General features: G+C 39.8%; 1 protein-coding gene across 6 annotated transcripts in view; it reads right to left on the bottom strand.

Annotated features, from left to right (window-relative positions):
- PALS2 (protein associated with LIN7 2, MAGUK p55 family member) overlaps nt 1–12,282 on the bottom strand; it is a 144,694-nt gene that overhangs the window by 7,613 nt on the left and 124,799 nt on the right. For all 6 annotated transcript variants that reach the window (XM_054020432.1, XM_054020433.1, XM_054020434.1 and 3 more), the window contains exons 7-9: nt 6,294–6,393; nt 3,967–4,035; nt 2,809–2,970 (exon numbers count right to left, since the gene is read on the bottom strand). In XM_054020432.1, the coding sequence (XP_053876407.1) occupies nt 2,809–2,970; nt 3,967–4,035; nt 6,294–6,393 (331 nt within the window). The remainder of the gene's footprint in view (nt 1–2,808; nt 2,971–3,966; nt 4,036–6,293; nt 6,394–12,282) is intronic.

Consider the following 12,282-nt stretch of genomic DNA (forward strand, 5'->3'; position numbering starts at 1 on the left):
CTCTCTCTCTCTCTCTCTTTCAGAGACACACAGTGTGGAAGTGGAAAAGCTGTAGAAAAACACTAACCCATTCCTCCTTTAAGACCCACTTCTATTGTAAAGCCTATGGTAAATTTTCAAGTGATAGTAATTAAGCAGTTGGCCAGTAGAAGCTTCTAATATTTGTCTTATTTATTTCTTATAATAGCATTTTTTAAAAAATTGACAACTAAAACCATCTAGCTGTGCTCAAAATTTCCCTACATAAATGCATGTTCTTTTTATAGCTTCTCTGGTGGTCCCTCCACAACTCCTTTTTGTTCTGTACAGCACATAGTACAATGGAGCCCTGATCCTGAATGGGGCCTCTAGGTGATATTGTTATACAAATGAATAATAAAATATTAAATGTGTTTTATTATAGTTAAGTAGTTTTCATCATTGTCATCTTCATTATTATAGAAAACCACAAGTCTCACCAGCTTCTTACGATGCATCAGATACCACAGTGATGAGTATGGTATAAAAACCTAGATGGACTAGATAGAGTATCTGAGGAGTTTGAAATGGCATTTGGATCGTGAGCAATGGCAGACTTCATATCCAAAATAGATATTATGAACTCTGCAGAGGAGGGAAGGTAGACTTTGCACAGAATCCAAATCTATAGAATCCAGAGGATTCCAACTCAATGCCAGACGGTATGCACATACACATCCCAAGAGTGGGGATCAATATTGATAATACACATCTAAAAAGTGGGGATCAATACTGACAATATTTGAGGGACAACACAACCTTGATAAAGAGAAAAAAATATTTAATGAAAAATCTGAAAACATTTTACTGTTCAGTGATAGAAACTGTGAAGCCTTTCTGAGACCATTCCTATCTCCAAGTAGGAATATGTATATACACCTCTACCCCGATATAACGCTGTCCTCGGGAGCCAAAAAATCTTGCCGCATTATAGGTGAAACCCCGTTATATCGAACTTGCTTTGATCCACCGGAGTGTGCAGCCCCGCCCCCCCGGAGCACTGCTTTACTGCGTTATATCCGAATTCATGTTACATCGGGTCGCGTTATATCGGGGTAAAGGTGTATTTATTTATTTAGGTGTAGTTCTGCATATGAAAGCAGTTTTAAGTGTACATCATTTATATCCACATACTCACACACCTATGCATGCACGTGTACAGACATACACTAATATTACTGTATATGTACTTATATGAATCTCCAAATAAGTTATTATGGTAGCTTGATTAAATAGTATTTAACTTTACATGTTTTGTTTATATGTTGCTGGTTTACTGCTTGGTAATTTGCCTTGTCTATTTAGGTTGTCAGATCTTTGACACATGGACCACTTCTTCTCTGAGTTCTGTGACATTCCTATTCAAGTGGCCAAAAGTGCTCTAAATAGATTTAAACAATAAATTAACAAATAATAATGCTGGCACATATACTAATTGTGAGATTTCATTTATTACTTATCTGCAGTTATGACATCTTACAGAAACCTATAATTTGTTAATTTTTAGACAATTTATTGTTAATGTCATGTTGTGCATTACCCTTTGCCTACGTGGATTATTAACCTGATTCCCAGCATAGGTTCCTTTGGACAGATGATGCTACCAGATATGCACACTGATTCTAGTGGCATGGACCAGTTTGGGGGTTTGGTGAGCATTACAGATTACGGATACAGGAAAGAGATTAGGACTCCTAGGGCTATCCGGTTTCCCCGCCTCAGTCACAAGACACTCCTGGCTTGTCTTTCAGACTTGCCCACATCCCCATTACTGCCAGTCCCATTCTTTGCCACACATGATGAGGCAGAAGAGAACAGATGGCTCTTAGCAGTGGCTGGGCATAATGGGTATGGAGCAAGGAAACTGTTCTGTGCTCAGAGGTCAGCCAGAGGGGTGGTCTGGCAGACAGGAAGGAAGGGGTTCTTTCAGAAAGTGCGAGGTAGGAGAAAATTCTTATAGTGCAGGAAGGGGCGGCTCTTTCAGCAGCTAAAAGGAAGAAAGACCAAAGCAGAGAGGGGAAAAAGGGCTGGTGTTGGAAGAAGTAGGAAGAAATTACATTAACTGGCCTCTCATCCCTCAGTTTATAACATTAACAACCAATAAAATAGAATTCATAGTTTATTAATCCCTAGGATACTATGGGTTAAATCCATGAACTAAAATTTTCATATGAAGTTTTAGTTTCACATACAGAGAAAGATAAAGAGTTCATTTAAACAATAAAATGAGTTTCCAAGCAAAATTCTAGTAAATGTTCATTATTAAAATTTATCAGGAATTTTAAGAAGCATTCAGATAGTGAGGATAATCTGAACTATAGGAAAACCCCAAAATAGATATACACCTCTACCTCGATATAACACTGTCCTCAGGAGCCAAAAAATCTTACCGTCTTATAGGTGAAACCGCGTTATATTGAACTTGCTTTGATCCACTGGAGTGCGCAGCCCCGCCCCCTCAGAGCACTGCTTTACCGCGTTATATCGGGTTGCGTTATATCGAGGTAGAGGTGTACTTGAATAATACTTGCAGATGAATGCAATGGAATTCCTGTCTTCAGCATAAGCAGACAAAAGTTTGGCTGGTAGTTAGATGTCATTAACGCAGAAATAGGGTTTTCCTACTTATTGAGGAGATTGAAAACATATTTCATTCTCCAGTCAAAGTTTTCAACCCACAATTATTACTCCCAGATTGAGTCACTACAACAAGCTTCAGATTAGAGTAAATTTTTCCACATGAATTACAGGCTTCAAAAGGATCTGACAGTGGGAGTGTTGATAACTTACATGGCACTGTAGTTCCAAACCTAATGGGATTCAATACTATAAATCTGTTTTTCAAACTTCTTCGACCCACTCCCTGGGCCCCTATTAAGACCAATGTCTTCCTCTGAAAAGGAGGCATTTTGGCTACCTCCTCATATATCTGGATTTCATGACGATCAAATTCTACATAGAAAAAAGTAACAAAATATTAAATGAGGATCAAGTCATTACCATTTGTAGAAAACTTCAGCAATTCTATTTTGTATTCACATATTACCTATTACAGTAAATAGTACTTAAAAGGTATTTTTATCTGATATTTTTATCACAGTTTTCTTATGTATAAACAGAAATGGGAATACTGTAGATTCTTTCAATGACCATCTACTCTAAACAGTGATTCTGTAATAGGATTGTTTTTCGGAAATTTAGGCAATACTCACACCATGCATAGGTGCTGACTTTCTAATGTGCCGTGGGTGCCCCCCAACCCCGGCTCCGTCCCAGGCCCCATTCCCACTCCACCTCTTCCCCAAGGGTCCTTGCCTTTTCCCACCTCCTCCCTCGAGTGCGCTCCACCCTCGCTCCTTCTGCTCCCCCCCAGCGCCTGCACACCATGGAGCAACTGATCCACGGTGGGCAGGAGGTGCTGGGGGGGGGGGGGGGTGGAGGCACTGATCAGCAGGGCCTCCAGCAGGCAGGAGGGGTTGGGGGAGGCATTGATGGGGGGCTGCCGGTGGGTGTTAAGCACTCAACATTTTTTTTCCCGTGGCTGCTCCAGCTCTGGAGCACCCATGCAGTCAGTGCCTATGACACCATGCCAACATTTACCACTGTGCCAGTGGTGTTTAAGCATTTAGAAAATTGTTCTTTGATCCTTTATTCTGTCCCCTAATGCATCTGCTCAAGAGTAACAACTTTTCTTTGGGCACCATGTCTTTACCACAAAAACTACCCTGTTTATAATTTCTGATCTAGCTGATCGATTTGCAAATCAAGCTACTATAATTTATTTTAAAACTTTCTCCTTTAACACAGACATTCACTGTCATGGTAGCTTAATCTGCTTTACCCAGTGTGATAACCTACATTTAAAATGCAGATTCAGAAACTCTACAACATACTGGACTTGTACACTATTCCATTGGATTTTACTCATAATGTAAGACTAAAAAATACCTGCATTTCTAGTTGTGAGATACATCATCTTTTTCTTTTTTTTGCTACTTATTGTTCCACAAAAGGGCCCTGAAAGTAAAACAGACAAGAATACTGAAAGCTCTCAAACTCACTTTTTGATAAATATCTATTCATGGTGGCTTACTCTATGTAGATTTTAGGATTAACTAAAAATATATCCATATTTTGAAGGATGGTTGCACTTTTTTTTTAAACCAGAGACACAGTATGATCTTTATTGGAGAGACTAATCATTATTAATCCTCTTTGCATATACTTTAAATGGTATAGCAGACACATAAAAGCTAATACTCTGCATAAATATACCAGAAAACAAAATAATTTTCTAGAAACGAATAGGAAAGGACCAAAACTGTTTCCAGTAAATATTTATATTTGGGCTGTCGATTAATCGCAGTTAACTCACGCGATTAACTCAGAAAAATTAATCGCGATTAATAGCACTTTTAATCGTACTGTTAAGCAATAGAATACCAATTGAAATGTATTAAATATTTTGGATGCTTTTCTACATTGTCAAATATATTGATTTCAATTACAACACAGAATACAAAGTGTACAGGGCTCATTTTATATACTTTTTTATTACAAATATTTGCACTATAAAAATGATAAACAAAGAAATAGTGTTTTTCAATTCATCTGATACAAGTACCATAATGTAATAACTTATAAATGTCAATTTTTTTTTGTTACATAACTGCACTCAAAAAAACAAAACAATGTAAAACTTTAGAGCCTACAAGTCCACTCAGTCCTACTTCTTGTTCAGCCAATCGCTAAGACAAACAAGTTTGTTTACATTTATGGGACATAATGCTGCCTGCTTCTTATTTACAATGTCACCTGGAAGTGAGAACAGGCATTTATATGGCACTTTTATAGCCGGCAATGCAAGGATTTACGTGCCAGATAAGCTAAACATTCGTACGCCCCTTCATGCTTTGGCCACCATTCCAGAAGACATGATTCCATGCTGATGACACTCATTTAAAAAAATGTATTAATTAAATTTTTGACTGCACTCCTTAAAAATTGTATGTCTTCTGCTCTGTTTTACCCGCATTCTGCCATATATTTCATGTTATAGCAGTCTTGGATGATGATCCAAGCACATGTTGTTCGTTTTAAGAACACTTTCACTTCAGATCTGACAAAATGCAAAGAAGGTACCAATGTGAGATTTCTAAAGATAGCTACAGCACTCGACCCAAGATTTAAAAATCTGAAGTGCCTTCCAAAATCTGAGAGGGACGAGGTGTGGAGCATGCTTTCAGAAGTTTTAAAAGAGCAACACTCTACTGCAGAAGATGCAGAATCTGAACCACCAAGAAAATCAACCTTTTGCTGGTGGCATCTGACACAGATGATGAAAATGAATATGCATCGCTCCGCACTGCTTTGGATCATTATGGAGCAGAACCCGTCATCGTCATGGACAGCATGTCCTCTGGAAGGGTGGTTGACGCATGAAGGGACATATGAATCTTTAGAGTTTCTGGCACGTAAATATCTTGCGATGCCGGCTACAACTGTGCCATGCAAACACCTATTATCACTTGCAGGTAACACAGTAAACAAGAAGTGGGCAGCACTATCTTCTGCAAAGGTAAACAAGCTTGTTTGTCTAAGCAATTGTTCTACAATTTTACATTGTTTTATTTTTGAGTGCAGTTTTTTTTTGTACATAATTCTACATTTGTAAATGCAACTTTCATGATGAAGAGATTGCACTACATTATTTGTATTAGGTGAATTGAAAAAACTATTTCTTTTGTTTTTTACTGTGCAAATATTTGTAATAAAAAGTAATAATATAAAGTGAGCACTGTACTCTTTGTATTCTGTGTGGTAAGTGAATATATTTGAAATGTAGAAAACATCCAAAAATATTTAAATAAATGGTATTCTATTATTCTTTAACAGTGTGATTAATCGCGATTAATTTTTTTAATAGCACAATTAATCGTGATTAATTTTTTAATTGCTTGACAGCCCTAATTTTATATATATATTTTTAAAGCAACTTGAAAATGGTCACCCTGTGGTTGATTTTCCCGCTTAATTTTACCATTCACCAGCAGGTGGCAAAAGGGTTCAGAACTCTGAAAACAGTGAGTGCACATTCTAATCCTCGCTCTTAGTCAAGGTAAAAATAAAATACATTTGTAATAACTAGCGTTTATTTTATGTACTGAAACCACCCATGGAGCCTCTTTTATAAGGTCTGCCTTATTGTGTAAATGTAAAAAGCAAAGCAAGCTAATCATAAAGGAACGCATCTCTGAACGTGCATTAAACCTTACCCGAATTATCCCAGTCCCTCCTAACAAATGCCTTCCGCTTCTCTTCCAGGAACTGGCTAGGTATAAGGCCAGCACTTCCTCCTTCTTTGACATGGCTAGCCTGAAATCAAGTTAATAAGCTATAAATCCCCCATGACAAATACTTTAAATTTTAGTCCAACGATGCAATCAAGCAGCAAACTTTCAATCAGACATTCACTCCTGAAGACTGGCTTCTTGAAAGATGTCACACTGTCAGTTAGGATATCTGGAGGCTAAGCACTGATACATTAGTGATGGACACCTGAAAATCCAAATTTAGCACACCATGCTTCCCAGAAACACAGTGCGGTTTGCTGGTTCTCTAGTCCACTTAAGCATCATAATTCAAGGGACACGGCTAGAGTAGACACACAGAAAACTACTTATTGATAATAAAGTTATTGTAGTGTTTACCACATCAATTATTAAATCTCTAATTCCAGAGGTTTATATTTCAGCCATTAAAAAAAAAAGTTGCTAAAATGTACAATTACCAAATTGACCAAAATGGCTCAGAAAACACTTAACAAAGCCAAACATAATTTGTTTGAAAAGATTCTGCATGGCACAACATCAGTGGAGCTCTGCTGCACACTTATGCATTTATCCTGCATTCTTGTTGGAATCCAGAGGCCCTAATTTAAGCATGATTCCAAATATAGGCACCTGACGCACCTATTTTTTTGGTCATTTCACGAACATGGAATATTATCCTTGCCAAATAACTGACCATATCTTAAAATTCCACTGTCATTGTACTGTTTTACTACTTCTTGAGAGAGAAAACTCATAGATCTAGGTTTTATAAACCAAAAATTATGATTAGTTATGAAAGTTTAGAAGTCAGATATTCTCTACTGAAATCATTTTATGGTGAGAATCCCACTGTCAGTAATTCAGGACACAAAAATGTGAAATTTTATAGTTTTGGTCCTCTCAATAGCAGCTACATTCATCCATTTCTCTTAAAAAGGAATGGTATAAACAGCAGGCTGAGTCATATTTTCATCTTATTAGTAGCCAGGTGGAATGAAGTTAGTATCTCACTTTTTGCCCACTCAAGAAATACTGGATGGATGCTGAAAAGTCTCTAGCTGTAGGAATTCAATGACATCTATTTTGGTACACCTGCAAGTTACTACGTACAACACAATACATCGTTGTTCATGTCAACAGACAGAATGAAATGCAAAAACCCACTAGAGATGGTTTGTGTGAGAGGGCTTTTGGTTTATTTTGTTTGGACTCTTGCAAGTTGCCAGCTGGAGGAGTTTGAAAAGACAGACAGGTGACATGCATGCATGAATGTCTCCAATATACTCTTGTGAAGAGATTCAGAGTGCCTAACTTCTGAAACACATTTATTTGGAAGTAATTATGCAACTATTTTTTTCTTCTTTATTTTCCCTTCTGTAGTTACTGTAGCTGGCTGTTAGAAGAAGATGGGAATTTCAAACACACAAAAGGAGTGAGATGGAAATCCAACTCTTTGAGCAAACAAGAGAAAAGATACCTGCATCATAACTGTTGTTCTATGAAATGTGGGTGCAGACATATATTCCACAAATGTGTGTGCATGGGATTACTTTGCAATATTCATCATGTTCACTCCTGCCCCAATCCCCCCTCAGTTCCTTCGTGCCAAAATCCCCAGCTGAAGACTCAATTGCAGAGGGGTAGAGAGTAGGTCATGGAATACATGTCTGCACCCACATCTTGAAGAACAGTTACAATACAGGTAAGTAACCATCTTTGAATGGTGGTAAACATGTATTCCAATCAGGTGACTCATAAGCAGTTCCAGCAGGCAGCGGGCTCAGAATTATTTAAATAGTGAGTGCAGAACTGCTCCCCAAAGTTTGCAGCCGATCTTGATGCTGTGGTGATAGCACAATGTCTAGCAAAAGTATGTACAGAAGACACATCACAGCCCTGCAGATATCTACTACTGAGACACCACTAAGAAATGCAGCTGATGTCACATGAGCTCTCGTTGAATGAGCCCACAAATGATGGTGGAGGTGTCATCTGAGTCACTTCATAAGCCATAGTAATTCAGGCAGTTATTCACTTGGAAATAGTCTGAGCAGAGAATGGTTGTCCCTTCATCTGCTCAGCATAGGAAATAAAGTGCTGAGGTGATGAATGAAACAGCTTAGTCCTTTCTAAATAAAATGCCAACCACTACATCTAAACCAGAGGTTCTTAAACTGGGGGTCGGGATCTCTCAGGGGGTCACGAGATTATTACATGGGGGGTCGTGAGCTGTCAACCTCCACCCCAAATCCCGCTTTGCCTCCAGCATTTATAATGATGTTAAATATATTAAAAGGTGTTTTTAATTTATAAGGGGGGGGGGTCGCACTCAAAGGCTTGCTATGTGAAAGGGGTCAACAGTAAAAAAGTTTGAGAGCCATTGATCTAAACTATGCAGATGCTATTCCTCCACACTTGAATGTGGTTTGGGAAAAAATATAGTTAAGTAAATAATCTGATTAAGGTGAAACTGAGATACTACTTTGGACAAAAAAATTGGGTGTGGTCTTAAAGCCATCTTGTCCTTGAAGAACTGAGCATATGAAGGATCTGCCATTAAGGCCTGCAACTCACTAATTCTTCTTGTAGATGTTATAGCCACTAGGAAGGCAGTCTTCTGAGAGAGGAGAGCCCATGAACATGTTGCTATCAGCTCAAATGGTAGACCAATCAGTGCTGGCAGGACCACGTTAAAGTCCCAAAATGGCACCATTTTTTTTGCTAGTGGAAAAAGATGGATAATACCCTCTCAAAAACTTCATAATCATAGGGTTTGAGAATACCAACTTCCCTTGAATGGGAGGATGGAAAGCTGAGAATGTCTCCAAGTGCACCTTCAGGGAGTTCAGAGTGAGGCCTGAAGATTTCAAATGCACCAAATACTCTAAAACGTGGGCTGAATTTGCATGGACGCAGGGTTAACTGGCATGGACGCTGCCCAAATCAAAAATTGTTTCCACTTAGACAAGTAATGGCCCTTGTGGCTAGTTTTCTATTACTAAGCAGAATATGGCTAATTGCCTCCGAGAGCTAGCCATGCAACATCCACACAGTAAGGTGCAGACTGCTCAAAGCTGGATGGACAACCTGGCCAAGATATTGAATCAGTGGGTTGAAAAAAGAGGAAGAGGCTTGGGAGGTCAAGGTGACAGAGAGAGGAGGTTGGAAAATTAACATTGCCTCAGCCATGCTGGTGCAATCATAATAAGTTTGACATGATCCAATTTGAGCTTGAGGATAGCCTGAGGGATCAGAGGAATGGGGGGAAAGGCATACATCAGGTTCCCTCCTCAATTTAGATGGAAGGCCTTGATAAGAGACCTTGGGCTAAGCCAGGCTCAAGAGCAGAATTGATGACATTTTCTGTTGTCCTTTGTTGCAAAAAAGTTTATGGTAGAGATACTCTATTGCTGAAAAATGGACCTCAACACACTCTTCTTTAGGGACCACTCATGGTTGATCGAAAAAGATCTGCTGAGATGATTCGCCATTTGGTTCTGAGGGCCTGGCAAGTATTCTGTGGGTATAATATCTTCCTTGATGCAGAAGTTCCAGACCTTTATTGTTTCCTGACAAAGCTGGTTGGAACAAGCACCGCTCTGGTTGTTCACATAATACACTTCAAGGGCAGTGTCCATGAGAATATAAATTCATGCCCCCCAGATCTGATCCTGAAGCACCCGATAAGCATTGTATACTGCTTGAAGTTCCAGAAGGTTTATATGACAGGAAGCTTCCTCTGACCACAAACCCTGAATATTTAACTCTCCCAAATGTGTTCCGAAACCAATTGGGGAGGCATCAGTAACTACTGTCTTGGTTGGTGGAAGGTGGGCAAAGGGGACTCCCTGACACACAATGTTGAATTCCATCCACCACTGTAAAGAGTGCACAATTTTTATGGCACCTGGACAGGGTGTCTAGCAGCTGGCAACACAGGTGAAAATCTAACTCCGGCCACAACTGAAGAGGGGGAAAATGCAACCTCGTGTGTTTCACTACATACGTGCATACCACCATAGGGTCCAGTAACCTCATGCGTACCCGGATTGTGGTCAAAGGGTGCAACTGAAGATCCCAACAAAGGTGATGAATTGCCTGGAACAGTTCAGACAGAAGAAAGGCCCTCAAATTCATAGTCTATCAGAGCACTAATGAACTCCATTTTTTGAGTTGGCTTCAAAACTGATTTGCTCCTGTTTCAGATCAGACCCAACTGATAAAAAAAAAAGTCTAGTGTGAGCCTGATGTGACAGAGAGCCTGTTCCCTGGATGCACCTCTCAGTAGCCAATAATTCAGGTATGGAAAGATATAAATTCCCCTTCTCCTGAGAAAGGCAGCCATCACCGCCATGCATTTAATAAAGACATATGGGGCTGATGACAGTCTGAAGGGAGAACCGTGTACTGGTAGTGATGGCTGGTGATGAGGAATCTGAAGTACTTCCTGTGGCCTGGGAAGATTGCTACATGAAAATAAGCATCCTGGAGATCGAGAGCAGCAAACCAGTTGTAATTCAGAGCAGGAAGAACAGTAACCAGGATAACCATGCGGAATCTCTGATAAGTTTGTTGAGATCAAGGATAGGTCTCATTTCTTCCTTAGATGTGAGGATCAGGAAGTATCATGAATAAAACACCTTTCCGCAAAGATGACAAGGAACCTTCTCTATAGCGCCCAAAGTACACAGGGTTTGTACCTGCTGTAAGAGCAGTGACTCATAAAATGGGTCCCTGAAAAGGGACAGGGTAAGAGGATGGGAGTGGGGAATGGATAGGAATTGAATGGCATAACCTGATCACCCAGTGCTTAGGACCTGTCTGACCATAGTTATTGTCTCCCAAACACTGTAGAAGCAAGACAGCCTGTCCCCAAATAACTGGGGCATAGAAACGACATTGACAACTGAGGTGCTGCTCTCAAAACACCAGTCAAACAGACTGTCTAGCAGAAGGAGGAAGATAGGCCACTTGACTAAAAGTAGACCCAGAAGGTTTCTTCCTCCATGATTTATGCCCCTTTCTGGGGAAATCTTGTTTCCTTGCAGGGTAGGAACACTGATAGAAATATCATTGAGGATGATATTGCTGCTGCTGCTGCTTCCCGAAATGCAGTGTCTTTGCAGCCTGGGTATAAATCCCCAATGAGTGTAAGGCACGCAGGAGTCTTTCAAAGAGTATAATGTCTCATCAGTTTTCTCTGAGAACAGGAGATGACCATCAAACAAGTCCTTTATGCTTTGCTGGATCTCAGGTGCTATGCCAGAGTTTTGTACTCATGAGGCCATGAGCCTGAACGAAGCATCTGCTATATCCAGGGTTGATTGTAAGGATGTCTTGGCCACTAAACTTCCATCCATAAAAAAAGCCTTGAACTCCTCCTTAGAGGATACTGGTAACTTGCCCACAAATACAGACATACTGTCACAGTTCACAAAATCATATTTTGATAATAGAGCCTGATGGTTTGCAAAACGCATCTGCAAGGAGGAAGTCAAGTAGATTTTTCTCCCCAATCAACATAGCATTTTGGACTCCTTTTCTTTAGGCATAGATTTATATCTTCCGTGTCTCACTCGCTCATTTGCTGCTGTCACAACCAGGAAATTTAGAACTGGATGGGTGAAAAAGGATTTGAAGCCCTCCATTGCCACATAGTATCTCTTGTCAGTGCACTTTGCTGTGGGTGTTAACAAAGCCAGGGTATTGCATAATGATTTAACAGACTCTAGTGTTGCTTTGTTTATAGGGAGGGCAACTCTCCCAGGAGCCAATTGTTGGAAGATATCTTCCATTTTATGGGTGTTTTCCAGCACAAACTTGGCCTGAATACGTAAGGCCGATGCCATGTGTCTGAGCAGATCTTGATATGATCTGAAATCCTCTGGTACTGGAGATGAGGACTCGAGTACCACTGCATCATCTGGTCACG

The sequence above is a fragment of the Malaclemys terrapin genome, chromosome 2, assembly GCF_027887155.1.
Source record: "Malaclemys terrapin pileata isolate rMalTer1 chromosome 2, rMalTer1.hap1, whole genome shotgun sequence".
NCBI classification, from domain to species: domain Eukaryota; kingdom Metazoa; phylum Chordata; order Testudines; family Emydidae; genus Malaclemys; species Malaclemys terrapin.